General features: G+C 36.0%; 1 protein-coding gene and 1 long non-coding RNA gene across 2 annotated transcripts; both read right to left on the bottom strand.

The window, feature by feature from the left end:
* Positions 1-714: 714 nt before the first annotated feature.
* LOC144441001 (uncharacterized) lies at positions 715-8,491 on the bottom strand. Its single transcript, XR_013481222.1, has 4 exons — positions 8,384-8,491; positions 4,031-4,461; positions 3,058-3,201; positions 715-2,594 (listed from the first exon to the last, which is right to left on the bottom strand). It is a non-coding gene; the product is annotated as an uncharacterized LOC144441001 (long non-coding RNA).
* Positions 4,400-21,995, bottom strand: LOC144440746 (perlucin-like protein). The gene is made up of 3 exons (XM_078130126.1): positions 21,643-21,995; positions 20,789-20,880; positions 4,400-4,461 (listed from the first exon to the last, which is right to left on the bottom strand). Exons 1-3 carry the CDS (start codon positions 21,993-21,995, stop codon positions 4,400-4,402), a joined length of 507 nt encoding a protein of 168 aa, XP_077986252.1.
* Positions 21,996-25,360: the final 3,365 nt, after the last annotated feature.

The raw sequence follows: 25,360 nt of genomic DNA, 5'->3' as shown, positions 1-25,360 counted from the left end.
TATGCGTCAAGTTTATAAAAAAATGTTTGATACCTGTGAATTAAATGGAACTGTCGTACATATTCCACTTTGGTAAAAACCCTATGAAAAAAAAATATATATGTGTGTGTGTGTGTGTGTGTGTGTTGTAAACCGTTTGTGGGACTTGTCAATAGGGGCACTTTTCAGCCCAGGTACATATATGTAATTAATATTATACATATTATTAATGATGTATTAATAGTTAATTTAACACTACACTTTTTAGCCGTCACCTACAAGTAATGAAGGGTATATATAATGAACCCATAACAGAAAAACGTTATGTGACACCTATTAATCCACATATATCCCTTTCCCTTATTCGTCTGTGGTTGCCATGCTAGCCCACATAATTGACCTTTAACAAAGGTTCATCTACAGCCAAACATCAAAGCAATTGGCATATTTTTTTTTATTAAGTTGATAGCACAGAGACAGACACTTTACCATCCCTATAACACATACTTTACAAATTGGAAACATTTGTACACAATAATGCATTTGTGCAATGCAGGGTCTCACTTCACTGTACATTGTATGTGTATTCATGGATATTGTCAAGGGGTGAGGAAAGGGTGCAGTTTTGAAAATAATTAGAACATCAGACAATGGTGTTATTTTTTGAGCTTGACAGCAATTTTTATTAGAAAATTTAAAATCAATACAAAATTACAGATGTGTAAACAATGGAGTTTTATATATCTCAAGATGAGTACAAGAAATAAGATCTACAGTCATAAATAAGCCTGCTACTTTTCAATATTAATGGAAAATGTCTTCCTCAAATCATTTGGAAGAAATGGTTAACTTTTCACAACTGATATGTTTCTCAGGAATCATATATATGAAACACTACTATAACAGCCTGTTAAGTCCAATTGTTCCTCTCTCAGAAGTGAGTGACATATCACAGGTAAAATATATTTTTCCCAGAAGGAAACAAAGTACATGACACCAAATATAAAAACAGTAAACCTAATGTAAACATGTCATGGCTTACACCTAGGTACATTAAACCACAGAAAAGTTTAGTAATAATATAAAAAAGGTAAACAGAAAAGAAATGCTGGCATAATCTTGAATAGACAAGTAGCCTTTTCCAGCCTTAAATACAAACGCTACGAAAGCTAAAAGTGGTTGGATATAACATTATCAATAAATATGCCAAGACTTTAATGTGGGAGTACATTACAATTACATATTGTGGTAGCAATTTGTGTCACATGAAACTCAAATTTTAATAGCATGTAAAACATAACATGATAGCTAAGAGAAATAAAAATAGCTCCAATGGCACTGAGGTACAACTGTACTGTTTTCAAAACATTTCACATGGTGAGCCATGCTAGGTATACATGTTAATTTGCTAAACGACCAAGAAGTTGCCTATCTACCCTATTGTAATCTTTGCAAATCATTTGACTGTTATTATGGGTGTGGTCAGGTTGGTAGAAGTATTTGCATAGATTTTTAAAATGTTTACTCATTTGTCTACAAAGTGATGTTATTTCACTAAAACATAATGCCATTTGGCTGTTGCCATGGTTGATTGGGCCAATTTTAATAGTCAAAAGGTTTGAACATCTGCAAAATAAGTCTAGTAGCATCTCACCAAGTTCCAGTCCAAGAACTTCCAAGTTTGTAATAGAAGTTTTTTTTACCAAAAAGACAGATTTTAGCCCCAGTTTCTATATTTGTATATTGGTGAAATCATAATGTCACGAACAAGTCTTAATTTACACCCTCTTGAGAACATTCCCACCAAATTTCAGACCAGACTGCCGAGTAGTTTCTGAGTTTTAGTTTTCTTCTTACCAAAAATCACGTTTGACCAAAACCACACACCTGTGACGCGAACATTTTCATTTGAACAATTTCCCAACTAGACATCACAAGTATATGTCCCTTCAAAACAGTAGGGGCTGGCAGTTTTTGAGTCGTACATACACACACACACAGACACTACTGGCCTATAGCACTACTGAACCTAGTTCAATTGTGCTAAAAAAAATCTGCCAACAAGACCAAAAAAGTATTGTTCCCACCCCACCCCTCACCTAAATCACACATAATGCACAAGTTAACCACTAATGAGCTCCTCAATTGGGGTAGGGGGGGGGCCTGTTCAAGCATGTCTGAGTTATGGCTTTGGACACGGAAAAATCACAAACAAAATGGCTGCTAGGCGGCCATATTGGATAATATCAAGAAACAAATTGACGTGCATATGTATGCCATAGTATGTTGCCCCTGTACTAAGTTTGAATAAAAATTGGTCCAGGCATCTCCAAGAAACAGCTCCGGCTAAAATAATTTGTACTACATTGTTCATTAGTGCATCTGATAAGCAGACTTTACAATTAACATACCCCCCGCCTGGCAATCGCCATGACAATCTTGGCTGTACATGCCATGTGCAATGGTAGATATTATCTTTTCCATATGCTTTTCCCTGTCACTTGACTGGATGAAAAGATACTGTTCTTCTGCTTTCGCTGTTATGATTTCATATGCCAATTCCCCATTGAAAAACATATCTGACACAGCTTTTTTCTGTAACTGTATTTGTGAACCTGTAATTATACAAACATAACGTTTTAACATACAAGAAGTTTTGTGATTTTAGAATTGATGGGCTACAAGAAAATGGATGCATACAGTAACAATAATTGTTGACGTCAACATAGTAAGGAGACTTTTGTCAAAGCTCAAACCAGTGTAATAGTTTAACACAGTTCAATTTTTCTGTAGCACAGATACAACTGAAGTTGTCACATGTTTTATTAATGGAAGTTCCATTTAAAATAAGTATATTGGATTAGAGTATTTCTTTTAATTGCATCATAAAAGTAAAAACTTTGTAATACTTTATGTTTAATATTTGTGTATAGGAACAAAGAATATGGATGCAGGAACACAATCTAGATATGTTTAGTCCCCTGAAGTTTTCTCTGCTGCACAGAAAGATTTCGTAAGAGTTAAAAGAACAATAACTGAAATTGCCATATATTAATACACAAGTTCAATTTCACTTACCAGAAACAACACCGTATTTGTGCAGATGTTGAGGGCTCAGCTTTATTTTGTAAGAAGTCTTTCATTATGACGTCTCCTTTGAGTTGTCTCACAACATCATTGTATGCTTCTGAAAAACCTCTGAAGCTAACCCAAGAATGGTTTCTGAAAAAACAGAATCAGTACAACTATATTAAATACCCTCATATTGAGGAAAGGAAAAATGAAAAATGTGCATACTTCCTCATATAGCTCTCCTCTGTAAGGCACCTATGTCTGCAATTTAAGAGAATGATATAGAGCTTTCAAGTGTAACACAACAATGTAAGGTAATGGCACAATCAGCGCATGGTGAAAGTTCCTGTATGAGTTGAACTTAATACCTGTGTTAATTGTTAACATTTTAAATTTACACCTTTTAAAATCAAAGCACAATAAACATCCCCTATTTAAAAATTCCCAAAGGTTGTACTTGCAAACATTTTTTGAATGTTTACTCACTTGCCTACCTAATGATGTTGTTATTAGACCAAAACATACTACCACTTAGTTGTTGCTATGGGCATGGTCACTGTTGCTATGGCCAAATGTTGCAGAAGAACAATTCTGAGAATATTCCTACCAAATATTAGGTCAATCTGCCCAGTAGTTTTGGAGATCAAGATTTTTGACCAAAAATTCACATTTTTTGACCCAAAAATGGCTCTTAATCGGCTAAATTGCATAATATCCCTAAACAAATTAACGTGCTTATGTATGACATCGTTTATTATCCATAGACTAAGATTGAAAATAATTGGTCCATGAATGTCCATGAATGACTCCGGTCGGACCCACACACACGGACAGAACCCAATCTATAATCCAACCCCCCCCCCAAAAAAAAAAATATCAAAGGTTGCAGCAGGTCTGTAGACACAAGTTGGTGTGTTTTCTTTATGAATGTGCTACAAACGTAAGTAAGAAAGTAAGAAAAGAAAATATAAATACTTACGCAAGACAGGCCATCCATTCATGAAGGGCAACAGCTGCAAATGCCTCTTCAGAAATAGACAGAGCATCTTTTCTCCTGATATCTGATGGATAAAACTTGTGCCCTCTTTTGTCTCCTCATCTTCCTCATCAATTGCAATTCTATGATCTTCGAGCGCTCTTTGAAATATAACCTCGATGTAATTAAACCTCTTGGGCATGTTGACAAGTGCATGATTGATGGAAAAAAATAAACATTGTACCCCAACATATGTTAACATATGCACACAACAATGTCATTATCACATTTTCTTCTAGGTACTTCATATCTTTTGAAATATGGATATTCACCAAAGCATCATGGCTTTTCTTAAGGTTTTGTATTCTTCCATCAGCCTTGATAATGTCCATCTTGAAGTTTTGACCTCTTAGGCATACCTGACAGTGTAGATCCTGAGTGGATAACAAGAGGAAAAACAAGAAAATGCTATATTATTGTATACTTTGTTGAAAAATGGCAATCTATGCATGTCATCAGAAAATTACTGCACATTTATTGTTCATAATTTACAAGTCTGCTGCCATGATGAGTAACATTAAACTGGAATGTCATAAATAATTACAAATATTTAATTTAATCAACTAGTCTGCCAAAAAAGCAAACAAGGAACACATATCATAAGCAAACAAGACATTGTATAATGATCATGGATCTATTCTCTATAGAGAATCATAAACATTATTGGTAATACAATCAAGTGACTGAGGAAGGAACCATATCATGGTTTTGAAATGCATGGTACAAGGGTCTTAGAGAAATCAGTTACTTAGTTACTATACAGTCCGACTACTGTCTTGCCATATTATTACCCATAACCAGTCAACCCATGTATATTCTCTTCAACATAATTAATGTACACTATGAAGTGCCATTGTCACATAAAATAGTTGATGTGAACACATACCAAAAGTTAATTCTGGATTAATTTGTTTCCTGGGACCAGGCCACGGCCAGGATTTTTAGTAATATCAACAGCCTAATTAACTCAACGTACTTAATATACAATGAAATAGCATCAATGCATAAACTATTGCCATGGCTAATAAAAAAATCCATTTTAATGTTATGAAAAACTGTCAATTGGTCATAGGCTTTGTAATTTTTAACATTATAGCTTACACACTAGTCTACATACGATTGCAATTATTTTGAGGACAATAATACCATGCCAGGTCACCAAAGTGTTTCAATTAATTTCGTACACAAGGAAATTAAAAGGAGAGACAAGCCCTGGTAATAAAGTGATTGCCTTGCAACGTGAGTTCTAGAGAGTGAACAGTCTGTACCATGGACCAGTATTGTCACCTGGATATTGTGGAACATTAATTAGGCTGTTCACATTTAACATTTTGTGTATGGCCAGGCCCTGGTCCAAAAAAACAAAACAAGTGTGAACAGTTAATTGTCCTGGGACGCATAAGATTTTGTCCAAGGTGAGAAGCTGGTTTAGGCTACAGCCTGGTCTTGTCCTAGAGTAAAAAGTCAATGTGAACACTACCTGGTTCCAGATGACACCCTCTAATGCTGACCTACAGTATATGTTTACCTTTTTACCATTGTCTAAGCAAAGGCAACAAAGTATCTTGGTGCATATATGAGATCAATACTAAGACAATGAACTATGTGTACATTTCTGTTGTCTTTTAATTTATGCAGGTACTGGTATTTAGGGTAAAGGACACTTACCCACCAGCATCTCCCCATATCATTACCCATAAAAAAAATCAGCCATCAATATTCTTTTAAACATAATCAATGTACGCTATGAAATTCTATTCTCACAAAAAAATAGTTATGACTCCATGGGCATGAGCCCAATTTTTGCTGGTATGACTGACTGTATCTTTTAGTGTGGAGATCTAGAGGCGAGCCATTGACAAGTAATCACCAAAATCTAAACATTCCGAGTTTCTGGGGTTTGGGTTGTTCACATAAATTGAGTGACAAACAATCTAAACAGCTGTTTCCTTGATAAGTTGCCCCCCCCCCTCCCCCCCCCCCCCCCATTCCAATGTGTGGCAATGCTGATTGAGCAGGTCAGACAATGGGAGTTAATTTCACAACTCCTAGGTGACAATGATATAACTCGACACAAATAAGTTTTTACCACATATTTTCTTGGTAATTCGAGTGAAGTAATGTGAAGAAGTGACTCTGTCTGCAGATAAAACTCACTGTACAAGGCGATGACTGTATTTCCTGGAACTGTGTTACACTTTAATTCATGATTTTGATTTTTTTATTCTTCGCGAGGAAAATGTGATTTTATAAACTGATAACCAAACAAATGCGAAACAAATAAACTGAACTGACCACTCAACATGTGACGCTGTGCGTCATACCCATCAGCAGTGATGTCACTAACGCATTTACTTGCAACCAATGGCAATAATACATTTGCTCTTACGAATACGAAAATAGTATGGGGCCCGTTCTGGTCACACTTATGTAGAAATAATAAAACTACTGCTGTAATTAATATTATGCATTCCTTGAATTACTTAAATGTCTTTTGATTAATTTTATGTACCGGTCTTAATTTATGTAGTCTTTAATTAATTTTATGTATTCCTTGAATTAATTTCATGTATTCCTGGAATTAATTTCATGTAGTCTAGAATTAATTTATGTATGCCCTGAATTAATTTTATTTATGTCCCGAATTATTTTTATGTATGTGCCGAATTACTTTTATGTATGTCCCGAATTATTTTTATGTATGTGCCGAATTATTTTTATTCATGTCGTGAATTAATTTTGTGTATGTCCTGAATTAATTTTGTGTATGTCACGAATTAAATTTGTGTCTGTCCCGAATTGATTTTATGTATGTGCTGAATTACTTTTGTGTATGTGTCAAATTAATTTTGCCCCTACAATCCTTTGCGCAAGATATCTTATTCAAAATGACGGCCCACAGCTCAGAGTGGTGCACGGTGCTCGGCAGGTATACTAGATATGTTTTTTTTCTATACAAATAGTGATGGGTATAGAAAAAACCATATCTAGTATACCCCCATGAGTATCTGTTTATTTGCTGGTTTATTTAATTATTCTATTTGTCCCTATACTTGTCGTTCGTTTGCTTGTTCATTTGTCATTTATTTGGTAGTTTATTTTATTTTTTTTTATTTATTTTTTTTGTTTTGTTTTGTTTTGTTTTGTTTTGTTTGTCACACGGTTCCTGGGTCCCCTGTGATACAACATGGACCTGGACAAAGGCGCTTGGAAATTTCAAAACACCAATTGGAACACTTGCGTTCCCTCTTCTACCCATGGCAGAAAATTGCTGATATGCTTCAAGTGAGTGTTTCGACTATTCAGCGAAGACGAAAGGCGCCTTCGTCCAGGTCCAAGTTGTATCGATGTTACATGTTATTTGTATAATATGGGAAGGTAGTCCCGTTGGATTGGGCCCTTCTCTCGCTAAGTCATCCAAAAGCAAAGACAAAGTCCCGTGGCATCAAACATTCGAAACTTAACTTCATATAGATCGTCTGTCGATCCTAAATTCAGGGGAGACAGAAAAACTCGAACAACTGATTTTAGATTGAGCAAAAATTGGTAGAATCCTCCTTGATTTCTTTCTCGAATGACAACCCGCTGAGCATCACTGCGGGCCGCCATTTTGAATAAGAAATCTTGCGCAAAGGATTGTATTTGTAGGGGCAAAATTAATTCAGCACATACACAAAATCAATGCATAAAATTAAATCGGGACATACACAAAATTAATTCAGCACATACACAAAATTAATTCGGGACATAAATAAAAATAATTCGGCACATACATAAAAATAATTCGACACATACATAAAATTAATTCCGGGAATACATAAAATTAATTCCAGGAATACATAAAATTAATTCCAGGAATACATAAAATTAATTCAAGACTACATAAAATTAATCAAAAACACATTAAAATAATTCAAGGAATACATAAAATCAATTGTAGACAACATAACAGTGCATACAATTAATCAAAACACATTTAAATAATTCAAGGAATACACAATATTAATTACAGCAGTAGTTTTATTATTTCTACATAATCATGATAATTGTGACCAGAACGGGCCCCCATAAAAATAGCGTTATCAGATAATAAGATGGTATGCATAAGTTGTAAAACTGACAGGTCAAGTCTCAACAAAGACATAGCTTTTATTTGACTGGTGTTGAAGATGTGTCAAGCAACAAACTGTAATTTTTAGTACAGAAATAGTGGAGAGATGGGCTGGGAGAGCGTAAGTAGAACATAACGTACATACTTACGTGTAAACGAAAAGAGAAATATAAAAAAGTACTTACGATGATATAGTAGAGAGCTAAAACCCGGGGACAAAATGACGATGCAGCTGGAGAATGGAGCTGGCTTTTATCTCGACCTCTGACCTCTGACTTCTAGGATGAATACAACATGTACAACGCAACGTACACGTAACCAGACTCTACATGTGTACGCAACGCAACGCAAGGCCTGTTTACTCATGCAGTGTACTTCCATGGAGAAAATTAGTGCAGAGATACAGCGCGGTTGTAACACGATGTACACCATTTAGTGTAACCGTAATACAGTATATTCAATGTATAATCATTGAATGTGTTGGAATGTAAAAGGGTACGTTTAGAATTTGAACAAGTGGGATCACGGTTGTCTGTTTGTAACGCAAGTGGTGACTCGGTCGGTGTACTTCCACGGCCAAAAAAGGAGTGCAGAAATAAAACACGGGTAACACGATGTACACCATTTATTTTGTGCAAAAAACATGACGGTAATACAGTCTGATGTATAATGTAGATTCCTAAAATGTGTCTGAATGTAAAAGAGTAAGTTTTGAATCTCGCTACCTTCGCTACCCTTCGCTACGTAGCGGAGAGAAAAAATAAAACCAATTCAACCCCATATCTTGCACTAGATGAGACAACTCCAAAGTTGAAAAAAAAATTGAAAATAAGACAGTGTAGGAGGCCATTTAGAGGCATAAAATATCAAACTATAGACATAATTAGTCTTACAATACTTGAATATGGTAATAAAATTCCAGAATTGAAACAATTATGCTATACATTACATATTATCTGGAAGTGTATTTTGTTGTGACAAAGCTGAAAGATATTTTGCGGATGAGCACTTGGTAAATGACTTCTCCTGAAGTTTAATTTGGTTCCAAAAAATCAGACTTTGAGGCCCTATGACTGTTCAGCCATATTGTTACATGTACTATTCAGAAAATAAAAAAGAAATATCCTTAATTTTCAAGTTGAAACAAATGCGAAGCCCGCATGAGGATATATTGCCCATCACCAAACAAATATATGGGTAGGTTGAACAGCTTTTTCATTTTTCCTAAACCTAATGTCACATCTTTCAAAGATATCACAATCAAAGTATAAAAACCCAAACTTTTAAATAAAAAAATAATTGGATGGTGCTTTCTCAATAAGTAATACAACAAAATAATCATTTTCTTTACCTTACTCCCAACACTTTTATGGCCCTCCTTTATGTTGGAACCTAAGGTGAACTCAGTGAATTCTCCTTGTCATTATCATTATAATGGAAATAATTGATGTTTGGATTTTGATGTCGAAGGTACAGCTCTGTTTACAAATTCAGGGCTATTCTTTCCATAGCAAGTTGTCGCTTCAAAATGAATTGCGTAATAACGATGATATAATTATATCAAAAACAACATTTTAACCAAAGACAACGCCGAACACAATTATTGAAAGTGGATCTTAAATTGCGTACCTAGTTTAATAGTTTTTTAAAGGGCCACCAAATATTCCAAAAAGAGGTCTGCCGTTTTATCAGTAAATGTTTTAATATAAGGAACAAGATGTAAATGAGGTCGAGTGCATCTTCGGAGTCACTGCATGCAACAGGCGACCTAACGTTGAACGACTGTTCCTGGTTTTTTTTTGACTTTCACTCTCTGACATTATTGCGACTTGCTATCTTCAAATGAAGGCGACTTTCAAGACTACTGTTACTCGCAGAAAATGCACAGTGCATGTGCACTTCTTTTGCACTTTCCCGCACAAAGAATTAATAAAGTTACAATTTTTAACTAGACATATTTTTTTATTCAAAGTTAAGCCAGGCTACGGTACTGTCATCATCCAAAGACTGTAATTCATTAGTATATATGTTACATTCCATTGTCATTCTCTTCGAAGCGAGTATAGTTTGTACTAAGGTCATTCGTTCGCAAAGGAACATTCATTGGTCACTGTCAGTTTGTCCGTGGATGACATACCCAGTTATGTTTTGTAATCCCCACCAGGTGTCCCCGTACATTGCTTCTTGACAAATAATTCTCTCGTTTGCATTTGTGTTCAAGCTTTTTCTTACGTATTTCTTTTATCAACAGTAAATTCTCTACTTCTCTTTTCAGTTTTGTATCTTCTTCCCTAGGTTATAAGCACTTTGTTTACATTGCAGTAGATGTTTCAAACTGATATGGAACCATGGTTTATTGTTTGAGAAGCATTTCAGAGTCCTTGTAGGTATGCATAGATCAACGCAAAAGTTAACGTAGTCAGTTACCACCTCCGTTGCATTATTAGCATCTTCGATCAGCACCAATAAGCTCGTCCCAATCAGTGCAATCTAGGCAAGCGCGACATATTTTCAATAGACTCAGGAGAGAAGCTCGGCAACGAGACTTTCTTTAAAGTTGGTTTTTTGGCAATTTAATCTTTGCCTATATGGTGGCATCATGTGTAACATACAGTGATCAGATTTTCAAGCTCTACCAATCTACGTGCACAGTAGTCGTGAAAGCACCACAACTACACAGCTACTCCTAACTATACATGGAATCAATAGATACACAAATAAAAATACTTACCAGGTGTGCCAAATGTCGTATTATGGTTCAGTCGGTGTGTTGATTGTGTTGTCGTATCTGAGACCCCTGTATTTATATAATATTCACATACATACACCGACTGAGATCAAAGTGAATTTATTATCCCATAGTACCATTGTGTAAACCCGGCACAGGAAATAACACTGTGGTTTCCTTTTGTACGGAAATCCCGTTAAAGGGTGTCCCTAAATATCCTCATTTTGGAACCATTTCCTATGAGTCAATTAGTACGAAAAGACGCTGACGTTGTCAATTTCAAACGATGACTTTCATTATTGATGAAAATGAAAATGTGTGCAGACACCTACACCATATATATAAGACTTACTTTGGGAGCCTTCAGTAATTACAAGGGGGGGGGGGGGGGTAGGAGGGGGAAATCAGGCTCAAGTCCCGGTACCTTAAACCCTCCACATTCCGCTTTTCTAGAAAATGTCCCTCCTTAATTTCTTATCTCTAACCTATGATCCTCCTTCCTGTTCATAGGTTAAAATACTGTTAGGCTTCAGAAGTCACATCAAGTGTCAATGGACTCGATCCCACCGCTGCCACCACTTCGATAATTCTAAAGGTAGTGATTGTTTCCTATAACTACCACCAATTGAGAGTGAATATATGTATGAAGGCACTTTATTAATTAATACAGTGTTTGAATCTAATTGGCACAGCTAAAGGCCAGAACTTTCAAATGCTAGATGACGGACTACCGACATTATCAGAACAGTGATCAACATTCCTACTTCACCACATTACATCCAAAATCTCACCACACTGTTTCCCTTTCACTACCGTGAGACCTACTCCTCTCCTAACACAAAAACTAACAATTGATTCACTGCAATGGTTTTCAGAAGCAATATGACTGATGTGTCCTACTATTACAGTACATCAGTGGTAGTGGTGAGATGTGGCGACAGTCATGGCAACAATGGGGTGCCGAAACACACAAAATAATGCCACGATAGATAATACAATGTTGTCAAGTACAATGGGATCCTCCCCTAATATTATTTTTCTTAAATATGACCCTCTCCGAGATTTGTAAAATCTACACCCCCACATTCTCCCGGCCCACCCCATCTGTAATTACTGAAGTAGTCCTTAACCTCATATACTACCAGTATATTACAAAGTACATCAGTAATAAACCATAACGAAAACTTCATACCGCTAATTGTCATGGTTTTATCGTTTGGTGAGAGTGAAATTATTTACTTTGCAAAGTGTTTTTATCTCTTGTCACGCGCATATGCAATTCAATTTCCTAAAAAGCAATTCGTGTAGTATAGTGATGTTTAAAGAATGTCGTGACAGAATTAATTACATTTACATAATAAATTAAATAGTTTGTTTCGTGCACACGTCATGGATCCTTTTGGGCCTATTTTGACACTTGGATTTTGCTGTTGTTTCCTGAATGATATGTAAATTACCAGAATGGATTGATCTTTACATTATAAATCATTTGAATTCCAATTTTCTTTCCTATTTGCTATTTCAATTTCATATTGATGTTTGATACCCGCTTGATAATTCCAACAATTCAATCACTGCTCCTGCAGTATAATAAATGCCGAATAATCGTGATTGCGCCTGATGTCACGTTAGCATAAGTTTCATTGCCATAGATGTGTATGTATGTATGTATGTATGTATGTATGTATGTATGTATGTGTGTGTATATGTGTGTGTGTGCGTACGTACGTACGGGCGCGTGCATGCATGGTTGCACTTTACTTTGTATGTATGTATGTATGTACAATGTATGTATGTATGTATGTATGTATGTATGTGTGTGTGTGTGTGTGTGTGTGTGTGTACGGGCGCGTGCATACATGGTTGCACTTTACTTTGTATGTATGTATGTATGTATGTATGTATGTATGTATGTATGTATGTATGTGTGTGTGTGTATGTATGTGTGTATGAATGTTTGTATGTATGTATGTATGTATGTATGTATGTATGTATGTATGTGTGTGTGTATGTATGTGTGTATGTATGTATGTATGAATGTTTGTATGTATGTATGTATGTATGTATGTATGTATGTATGTATGTATGTATGTATGTATGTATGTATGTATGTATGTATGTATGTATGTACGTACGTATGTATGTATGTATGTATGTATGTATGTATGAATGTATGTATGATTTAATGTATTTCGGAAATAAACATAATTTGATATGTATGTATGTATGTATGTATGTATGTATGTATGTATGTATGTATGTATGTATGTATGTATGTGTCTGTCTGTCTGTATGTCTGTCTGTCTGTCTGTCTGTCTGTGCGTGCGTGCGTGCGTATCGTTATATGTTATGGTAGGGATACCCAAAGTTTGTAGAGCAACGGAAACGAAGCATGGGCTGAACTTATTAAGACAGAGTAATTTAATTACAATTGAAAGAAAACTATCTACAATGGAAATGTAAATAATAAACAGAAAATAAACAGGCTTGTGGCACTATTGAAGTACAATTTCTCTTAGCTTGGTCGAGAGGTGAAGTTCGTTCGGCATGCTTGGCTTTGACTGAGGCACACAATCAGAATTCAAGCATGAAGTAAACGAGGAATTTGAGCTACTGAAGTTCAAAACTGCGCAGTCCAATAACGGAATCGACAGAATTCGATGTCGGCCACGGGTCGCCATGGCAATGAAACTTATGCTAACGTGGCAACCTAGGAGCAATCAAGATTATCCGGCGTTAAATATACTGTAGGAGCAGTGGTTGGCGTGGTTGGAATTATTAAGTGGGTACTGATCATAAGTATTCTACGTCAATAGTACATTGTAACAGCAAATAGGAAAGAAAATTGGAATTAAATCTATTAAAGAAATGATTTGAAGTGTGAAATTTTATGAAAATAATCAATTTATTCCGGTAAATTACATATCATTCAGGAAACAATAGCCAAATGCAGGTATCAAAATAGATCAAAATGGGTGCATAGTGTCTGGACGAAACAAACAATTTGATATATATGTAAATGTAATTCATTCTGTCACGACATTCTTTAAACAACACTATACTACACAAATTGCTCTTTTAGGAAATTTAATTGCATATACGCGTGACAAAGGATAAAAACACTTTGCAAAGTTAATAATTTCTCTCACCAAACGATAAAACCATGACAATTATTAGTGGTATGAAGTTTCCGTTATGGTTATCACTAATGTACTTTGTAATGTACTGGTACTATAGTGGTAGAGTGTGTTGTTAAGGTAGACTTTATGAATTACAAATAGAGAAGAATCGTGAGAATGTGGTGGTGGGGGGGGGAGGGGGGGTAGATTTTACAATCTGTTCTTGGAGAGGGCCATATTTTAGAAAATGATATTAGGGGAGGATCCCATTGTACTTGACAACATTGTATTATCTATCGTGGCATTATTTTGTGTGTTTCGGCACCCCATTGCTGCCACGACGGTCGCCACATCTCACCACTGCTGTACTGTAATAGTAGGACACATCAGTCATATTGCTTCTGAAAACCTTGCAGTGAATCAATTGTTAGTTTTTGTGTTAGGAGAGGAGTAGGTCTCACGATAGTGAAAGGGAAACAGAGTGGTGAGATATTGGATGTAATGTGGTGAAGCATGAATGTTGATCACTGTTCATATAATGTCTGTAGTGCACCTGTCTAGTGTTTGGGAGTTCTGGCCTTTAGCTGTGCCAATTAGATCCAAACACGGTATTAATTAATGAAGTGACTTCACACATATATTTACTCTCAATTGGTGGTAGTTATGGGAAACAACCCATACCTTTAGAATTATTGATGTGGTGGCAGCGATGGGATCGAGTCCGTTGATACTTGGACTGATGTCACTTCTCAAGCCTGACAAACAGGAAGGAAGGTCATATTTTAGAGATAAGAAATTGAAGGAGGGCCAATTTCTAGAAAGGTGGAATGGGGAGGGTTAAGATTTAGGTAACATATTGGGGCTGATTTCCCCTACCCCCCTTCCCCTTGTAATTTTTGAACGCTCCCAAAGTAAGTCTTTATCGTGTAGGTTTCTGCTTGGCCGTTTATTCATGAGTTTCTAAAGACTTCATTTATTTCAAATTGAAGGAATCGTGAGACTATAAACCCCGTGCTAATCAACTTTTTAGGAAATGGTTCTAAAACGTGCGGATGGAAAACCACACATTTTGATTTTCATTATGAATTAAAGTCATTGTTTATGTTTGAAATTGCCAACATCAGCGTTTCCGATATCGTGTAGGAAATCAAAGGAAATGGTTCTAAAAATAAGGATATTTAACGATATATTTCATCATTAACTGGGTTTCCCTACAAAAAAATCACACATTGCCATTTCCTATAGATTTTTTAACACGTGTATAATGGGATACTGAATTCACTTTGATTCCACGTATGCATGTGGATATAATATATAAATACAGGGTCTCAGATACGGCAACATAATCCACACACCGACTGAACCACGTCACAACACGGTATTTGGCACACCCGGTAAGTATTTTTGTATTTATTGATTATTCCATGTATAATGAGGACTAGCCAAAGTTGTAAGCTTATAGCACAGGCTACAGGACGAATGATCAACTTTGTTCTCGCGATTTGCCGGAATCCTAGTATTATTTTCTCTGTACTTCACATAAAAGTTCTAAATATGATCAGTAGATGTTTACACTCACAGTAAAGTGTCAGTAGTGGGTTTTCACCTAAGTGTATACGAGCCATAGGTAGACGAACAACAACTGACTATTGATATGCAAATACGAACATAAGCATGAATAGATGACAACTGTAAATCAACATAAACCTTAATAATCTAATTGACAATATTTAACGTCTTTGATGAAAGCCGAAATATGGAAATTAACATTACAAAGAGTAGGTACAAGTACTGGTACGATTTGATTGCTGTTACTGTGCTGCTTAACTACGTTCTGGGGAGAAGTCACCAGCATGTTGAATTCCAAGTACATGTATAACTTTGTTTTACCACTTATTTTGCTCCAGTTTCGCCTCTGACATTTAAAGATTGCCATAAAAGTGTCTTGTCAAAACCATGGAACCAAAACAGAACATAAATAGTACTTTTACCATTCTTTAGTTTCATTTTGAAAGTAACCAGGCCAGACAACCTAAGAATGCATGTGGAATGAGGATTAACGTTACGGTTTATTTGCCGCTAATATTTCGACCTTTTATTTTATTCGTCATACTTTCTAATTATTAGGACAGTAAAATATTAGACGTTAGAATAGTCTCTAAGCACCCTTACCCATCATACATGTCTACTCTTTGTCTTCATACAGTGTAAACTTTATGTTCAGGATGATGTAACATGATACTTCAATGTTTCAATTGACATCTCTTTGCATGACAGCGTCTTACAACGTTAGCCAAAAGTGCGGTGTTATCAAGTTGAGAGAACACCTGTTTCTAAAACCACCGGTCCCTGCAGTGTCTGAGCCAAACCACGATTTTTGATTGGTAGAATCGAATTATTTGCATATAGCATTACAAAGATGGTTTCCATGACGTTAAATTGTATCGATAGACTGATGAGTCTGTATTGTTGTTTAGGTCGTGTTCATTTACGGTTAACGTCCATATCTAAACGATACAAGTACGGGGACCGAAAAATTTACATTGATTTTACCTACGTGGCCACTTGAAGCGTAGAAAATGTGTAACATTTCGTAGCAGAAAGTGGTTTGGGTTTTGGCTAAGTGTTTGCTAGATCTAGAACTTATACTAGAAAAACAACTTTCCTCAGTCATGTAATATCACTTTCCACATTAGGACTTAATGTTTACAACCCAAATAAGAACTATTAGTGACGGACACGCTTACGACTTCCGCGCGTACGGGTTTTGGAGACGTGTCTCCTCTCCCTACTTAACGCAACTTTATTGTAGTATGTGTTTACAGCGCAAGTGATACTTCATTAGTGGAATACGTGATACTACAGACCCTCCAAACTGAGTACTAGTAGTTGATCCGGTCCGTAACCGTCGGTGTACATGCTTAGATGAAAATTAAACCCACTAATTGGACATATTATCCGTGAATTTGTTTTACCTATCAACTTATTAATGCAGCGTTAGTAATCTCTAATGAGACAGTGATAAAGTAGGAAATAGGAAAAAACAGTGAAAGGAAACAATAGTTATGGTGGCAATATCTAAAACTTTATTTGAAATGTACATAAATAATATTAGAAATCCGGAGAATCGCGAGAATAAAATTAATTATTCGTTCTGTACGTTGTGCTTTATATAGGCGATGTTTGGGACACGACTTGACGCTTATAGCAATACACGCCACATATTGTCATTTTCTTCTGTTGTTGTAAGTACAGTTGATGATGTAACAGGGTTTCTCAACTTTTTATTGTAAGCTTGTGGTTAAATAATGTCATCGAATCTTTTATGTTTCAAACCTTGATACAGTGGTTGAGTTCTGACAATACAGCAAATGATGGTAAAATATACTTCAGTAAGTAGAAGACTGTAGAACAATACTAGTAGCTTTTTATGCACCAAATATTACCCCATCTCCATCACCACATTAACTCAGCTTAATATGATCATCATCAACAACAACAACAACAACAACAACAACATCATCATCATCATCATCATCATCATCATCATCATCATCATCATCATCATCATCATCATCATCATCATCATCATCATTATCAATAACAACCATAAGCGAAATAAATTTGCCAAACATAATGCCGGTTAAGTAACAAAATGTGATTTTTTTGATTTCAGAGAAGACGTCTTTGTCGATAGCTTGACCGACCGACCGTAAAGATGAAATTTTACAAGCTGGAGTACACAGTAGCTGTTCTTATGGTTATCCTTGTTCTTTGCAATGCTGGACGTTCGATTGACGAGGAAAAGGAATCTGTACATGTGCCTCCGGTGGTTAGAGGTAAGTTCTGAGACTCGCAGTTAAAAATGATTCCAGTTTCTGCCATTCTTGTTGGTAGACCTTAGGGCTTTCTTCCGCCTTTGGTAAAGTGACCGTCGGTTACTTGTAGTATTATATGGGAAGAATGCTCGAAGGTCTAACAGCTAGGCTAGTCTTATGCCTGCACTAATGAAAACACAAGAAGCCGGCCCAGGAACGAGTGTTATAAAGAAACAAATAAATATGCATGGGTAAATGGAAATATAATTTTAAACTCATGGATAACTATCTATATAAACATGTATATATGTATATACGGGCCTGTATACTATAATGTTGTGTTTGTGTTTTCTTTAAAATCCATAGGAAATAGGAGTAATGCCGCAACCATTTTGGAAACGTGATTGTAATGGTGGCGACTGTTCTGACAAGGGTAAGAATAGTTTCATTTTATAGACCGTGATTTCGCGGATGGGAAATCAATGAAATTAACATAGGTTTATCATGCGTTATGCGTGGGCATTATAATTTTTCTGGAATTGTAAACACGCTGAACTGGGAATCAAAATAATAATAATAATAATAATCCTGGGAATCAAAATAATACAGGAGGGCAGCGTTTATTATCAAATCCTAGTGGACATAAACTAACATTTTGCCTCTAAATATAGCAATTTGATACCATACATTATCGGCGGCATGGCTTATGTTATCTAGTGGATAGAAACGAAATGAAACGAAATGGAATGGAATACAACGAAATTGAACAAAACAAACCAACTAGAAGATGAAATGAAGTAAAGCAAACACGAAAGAAGTTGACGATTCAATTTTACTTCTGCCCCTCCCTTCCACTAAAAATATAATTAATAAATATAACCCCTTTCATGACTAATTATAATCTCTTTAAATCCATGAGAAATCTTATATGTCACCATGAAGTATGGTTTCTTAGGCTGCATTCACAAACATAAAATTAAGGAGACGTTGTGTCATGACACCTTTTTTATTAATATATCCCCACTCGCACTTACGCGCACTTACACACGCACGCGCCCGCATGCACGCACTGACACACACAGACACACACACACACACACACACACACACAATGTTGTTAAATATACCCCATTCTTTATTTCTAAAAATGTGATGAACGTATATCCCCATGCCTTCCCACATTATTGTGTGTTGACATATTATATTATAGCCAACCAGCCACCCTATGTAAACAAATTTTTCAATCTTGATTCAAAATTGATCGATTTCTGACCCCACTCTGAATGCCTTTATATCATATGCCCCTTTATCTTACAGCACTTTTTAAAGTAACCCCTCCCCAAATATATATTTTCAAGTACCCCTCATCTGTAATGGTTTCATATATAATTGTCTATTTCAGATGTAGTGATGCAAAGAAGTGAAGGTGATACCTTGGATTGGTTTTCTTCCTGGGGGCGCTAGCTCATGTTAATGTTACGATCCACAAATATGATATTTGGAATTTGGCACCCCCCCCCCCAATTAACATGTAGTTTACCTGTGTTCTACTTACTTACAAACAGGAGCTAACAACAGCGTGGTTTACGTATATGTTGATTTATCTACTAATCCTGGATTAATTATACTTATCTCTAGTAGTTAAGAATTGTCAAGTTAATCAATTAGTACTTGTAAACAAGATAACTTGTTGATTATCTAATTCAGATTATTATCCAATTTTCCAATAGTGCTTGTCTTACACTTGGTAAATTTACATTTGGCATGATCTTAAATCTCAATCTTTAAATTATTCTGTGAAAAGTTGAACGTGTCTTCTAGAACAATGAATCTATCTAGGTGAGAGATAATTTGTTTGTGGCAAATTATATTCAGAGTGATGACATCAGTATAATGTCAAGGTGACAACTAGAACTTCTCTGTTAGGGACCTGGAGAAATAAAGACACTTTAGATTTTGATTTACAACGCAACAGTTTGTGTGCGGTGTCTCTCTCTGCCGGAGTGTAAAAGCGTACGTTTGAGCACAGACAAGTAAGGTCTTTACTCGTCTGTGGTATGAGTGACGATACCGTGTCATGACACCTTTTTATTAATACACCCCCACTCGCACTCACGCGCGCGCGCACACACACACACACACACACTTTACACATAATAGCTTAAAGATTTAACATATACCTACGTACAGAAAGCAGTTTGGAAGACTAGCATAGTCAATTTATTCACACTACAAAGAAAGCAATAACGTCAAATGAAAAGAAAATGAAAATGACTCTATGGACGTGAAATGAAAGATACAAAGAAATTATAATGAACAAGGCCACATAACTAATAATAAGGACAGTTTGCTTGTCATTAATCTGTCGGATAACGCTGTATTTGTTTCTGGTACGGTGTTGGTGATGGTTCAACTACGCCATGTCAGTACAACAACATGTGTCTGTAAGAAAAATGATGAATTGTAAATTATGATATCAAGCCATAACACATTAGTTCCATGTCTGATCATCATGTCTTTCTGGTTGATTTTCTGTCTACCCTTCCTTGTCACTACATATCTTTCTGTCATGCTCGACGTCAAGCCATATCTCTGTTTACCCCTTTATCCACTTATCTACATCTAACCATCAGTCTATACAGCACACAGTCATTCAATGTTTCAGTCTATACAGTGTACAGTAATTCAATGTTTTAGTCTATACAGTGTACAGTGTGATTCCACGCACTACAAATTATCGCCTACCGGCTCGAATTTGTATTAGTCCGCGGAATCACACTCGGAGCATTATGACGTAAAACTAACATTGATTTCATGGGATTATATATAAATACAGCATACAGTAATTCAACGTTTCAGTCTGTACAGCGTACAGTAATTCAACATTTTAGTCTAGCACGGAAGACCTTTATCAGAAATACTTACTTGGTATTTCACATATGATGCCCTTCTTTCGGTGGTTACAGTATTCATCGTCCCATTCTCCAACGATGCCACCGTGTCTGTTTGGTTTAAACCTAGTCGTATAAAAACAATATAAAACAGCGTCATCTATCAAGGAGTGAACAAGACTGACAGTTTGCAGTCGAAAGCTCTCAGCTAATCAACAAAACGAAAAGATTGTTCCAGTTGATAATGGTGTTGTGATCTGAAGTGAAGCAAGAGATCAATATTCTGTGATATTCTCTTTATTGTACAGCGCCATACACGGTGGTAGTTATGTTTCGATTTCTCTAGGAAAGTCTTCAACACTGTGTGGCGCCATTCACACACGCCGGTACTTGCATTCTCCCTATGCTGTATATTCATGTTAAATTAATTCTCTTGAATGAGAATGACAGTACATCGTTAAGTATCAGTTGACGAGCTAAGCTTGCTTCTCGTGTTTGGTAATGAAATAAATTACAAGACAATTTACAGCAAAAAAATAAAAAATAGATAAATAAAATTACGGGAAACTATCCACATGAATGCAGTAACCTTGTATCAAATATGTATTACAGTACTCTTGCCGTAATTGAAAAAAAAAACACTTCGTAAATGAAGAAGAACATTTATTGAAATATTTTGTTTCACTTTACAGACATTTCTACAAAATAACTTGGCGTATTTTACAATTTATCTCAACAGGATGATACGCACAAAAATAAAAAAAATCCCTACTTTAACTGAAAAAACACATTATAGAAATACAATTAATCAGAAAATATTATCAGGTATGTGAATTTAAAGAGAATATGAGAAGACAATAACACTTATCAGAATGTAAGTAAACTTACCATAATTGTGCACAGTCCTGTCCTTTAGGATCCTTCTTGGTGTTATTGTCTGGTTCGCCTTTAGCCCAGTTGGTATAGGGATTATCACAGTCGCCAAGTGGTTCACCGTCACCCCAGACATAAACACCCTCTTCAGCAATATCGTTCAATCCAATCCAAAAACCACTTTTAGCTATGCAACTAGTGTTGTACAAGTGTTTGTCTATTATCAAATTAACTACGGCGGTGTTACTAGCGTTTGTCTTAAGATTAGCGAGACTGCCACCATATTCTGCACAAATGTCATCTGCCGCCTGTCGGAGGGTCTTTCCGGCGTCCGGTTTTGGTTGCTCACAGAAGATCTCATATTTCATACAGGAACAATAAAGCTCATCTATTGAGTAATATTAAACAATAAACATTTACTCGTGTCAGCTTCAAATTTGATATAACACTAGTTAGTTATTAATATTAAAGTTAAGAATGATATCTAGAAGCTAGTTCTGGTGATCGATATGACAGATCTGAGGGGGAGAGAGTGAGAGAGAGAGAGAGAGAGAGAGAGAGAGAGAGAGAGGGAAGGGGGAGGGAGGGAGGGAGGGAGGGAAGGAGGGAGGGAGGGGAAGAGAGCGGGAGGAGAGAGAGGGAGGCCAGGGAGAGATAGAGAGAGGGGAAGGGAGAGAGAGGGGAGGAAGAGAGAGAAGGAGGGTGGGAGCGAGCGAGCTAGGGGGAGATAGAGGGAGGGAGAGATAGACAGAGATAGAGAGAGAGAGGGGGGAAGAGAGAGGGCGGAGGGAGAGAGAGATAGAGACACAGACACACCAACAGACCATTAATAAAACCTGATATTAGGGGAGGTAGCATTCTAACAGTTTATGAACGTAATCAAGAATAAAAAAAGAAGGGGATTGATTCTCACCTGGACATGTATCCTTCGAATTTTGTACAGCCACCCGATGGAAAGATAGAAAAGGAAATAAATAGCTCAAAAAACAATCACAACTATTCAACGTAGGAAAAATGCATAAATTTGATCATTGTTGACTTGTTTTCCTAGGCATATAAGATGATGTAGCAATTGAAACCTTTTTATGCGATTCATTTTCTGGTAGTTCATGGGGTGATGGTAATAGAGATACTATAGGTAACTCATGGGGTGGTGGTGGTGGTGATGATGATGATGATGATGATGACGATGATGATGATGATGATGATGATGATGATGATGATGATGATGATGATGATGATGATGATGGCAATGCTGATGTAATATTTAAAAAAAAACAGTAAAATGAACCGACCTCTTCTACCCCAAAAGTAACAACTGCAGCACAAAGGGTTAAGAAAACTAGCTTAAAAATCATTCTGCCGAAAATAGAAAAAAGAAGAAAAAAGAAGAAATAAGATTTTGATGACAGACATATTATTAAAGCTGTACTTGCTGCAACTGGGACGTTTTTTCCGTGTACAGTATTTAATCACTTGAGGGTAAACTATTTTTGTAGCTGTACATATATACATCAAATTGAACTGACTTTTGGTCCTTATTGACTTTGGGTCTGTCTGTCTGTCTGTCTGTCCGTCTGTCTGTCTGTGTATCAATGTTTGTATTGTAAAATATATGCATACAGCTACAAAAATAGTTTACCCTCTCTCTCCCTCTCTATCTTTCTCTATCACTATCTATCTCTCTATTTCTCTCCCTAGCCTCCCTCTCTCTCTTCCTCGCTCCCTCCCCCTCCCCTCTCTCTCTCCCTCCCTTCTCTCTCTCTCTCTCTCTCTCTCTCTCTCTCTCTCTCTCTCTCTCTCTCTCTCTCTCTCTCTCTCTCTCTCTCTCTCTCTCTCTCTCTCTCTCTCTCTCTCTCTCTCTCTCTCTCTCTCATATCATAAACATCTGCATAATATCGACCACGATTAACATGTACAATGTCTAATTATTTGTATTTAAACAATTTCCAGTGAATACACTGTGGTTGTCTGGTCGACAAATGATACTCCAGTTACAACTAGTACAGTTTTAACATGGTAACAGATTCAAAACCGAGCTTTCGTTCTAAATTGAAACTTGCCACTACACTACCAACATATTATATTGGCAACAACTAATTAACAGATACTATGTCTTTTTTAAGTGACTTTAGTGAATATATCTTTGGTTATTTCATGAAAAGTGTCCCTGTTGCAGCTAGTGCACATTTAAAACATTCGTAGATAACTGTTAATATTACAATACACTTTGAATGATTCCTTTTTTGAAACACCCATCACCCCAACGCCACACTCACATGAGCCTAGCCTCGGAAGAACCTGATGCAATAGCAATTGTGCATGTGCAGAGGTGAGAAAGGATGAGGTATGTAAGCATATCATAAAATAGGTAATAACTAAGTTGGAAAAATATAAAATTAATGAATAGATGTCAATAAATCCTAATTCCGAAGCGCCCGATTACGCCTTATGCTCAACAATTCGAAATTTAAACTTGTTATGACCGTGATAAATTCCTTCAGTTTTTCCAACTCCTCTAACCAGAGATGAACCTAATAGCATTCAAGATTTAATATGTTAAAATGCCTTTCGGACACAGTTTAGAGTTTAATCTTGTTGTATTACATCACCCTGAAATATACAGTGTAACACTTTAAGACATTCTGTTTGCATAATATTTCATTTTGAGTAACCATTTAACAATATCGAGACGTTGATCACGCTGGCTACTGATACTACTTTTAATAGAATTAACTTACCTTGTCTTATTGTTGACGCTTACAGAATTCAATACGCCTTTCTGTCCCCAGGTCTGTGATAAAAGTTTTCAGTTTAACCAGTTTTTATAACATGAAATAAGCCAGGGGTGTCACTTTTGTGGTGACGAAAGTCCAAAAATGATGTTGTTATACATGGCAAGTAAACTATTTGTTTAGGTACGTACATAGCAAGACCAAAGACGAGCACCCCCGTGTCAATTGTTGAGTAATTGAGGCAAATGTTAGCTCTACTAGATAAACACTTCAAATATTTGCAATTCTGTAAAATGAAAATAAAATGATGACAATGTGCGTGGAAAACGTAACACCTGTGTTATTAATATTTGATTTGATTGAATTACACATTTCAAATTGACACTGCATATATTTTACAATACAAAAATAAATACACAGACAGACTTACATACATACATACATACATACATACATACATACATACATACATACATGCATAAATACATACATACGTACGTACGTACGTACGTACATACATACATACATACATACATACATACATACATACATACATGCACGCACACACGCACGCACGCACGCACACACACACACATACATACATACATACATACATACATACATACATACATACATACATACACATACATACATACGTACATACATACATACATGCATACATGCATACATGCATAAATGCATACATACGTACATACGTACGTACATACATACATACATACATACATACATACATACATACATACATACATACATTTATACATACATACATACATAGACACAATGGCAAGTTGAAATTCACAATTATGAATAATAATAAAAACTGTGCCGTAAAGATTAAAATGTGGCAAAGATATTAAAAATAAAATATGTCTATTATATACTGTAGTTTCGAATGATGAGAACCACCATATCTGAATAAATTATCTTCTGTTTGATGTGTTCAAAAAGTAATCACAACAACTTTGACTGTTACTTGA

Source organism: Glandiceps talaboti, chromosome 10 (assembly GCF_964340395.1).
Source record: "Glandiceps talaboti chromosome 10, keGlaTala1.1, whole genome shotgun sequence".
NCBI classification, from domain to species: domain Eukaryota; kingdom Metazoa; phylum Hemichordata; class Enteropneusta; family Spengelidae; genus Glandiceps; species Glandiceps talaboti.
Note: the sequence above shows the minus strand (reverse complement) of the source record. Positions and strands in the feature narration are given on the sequence as shown.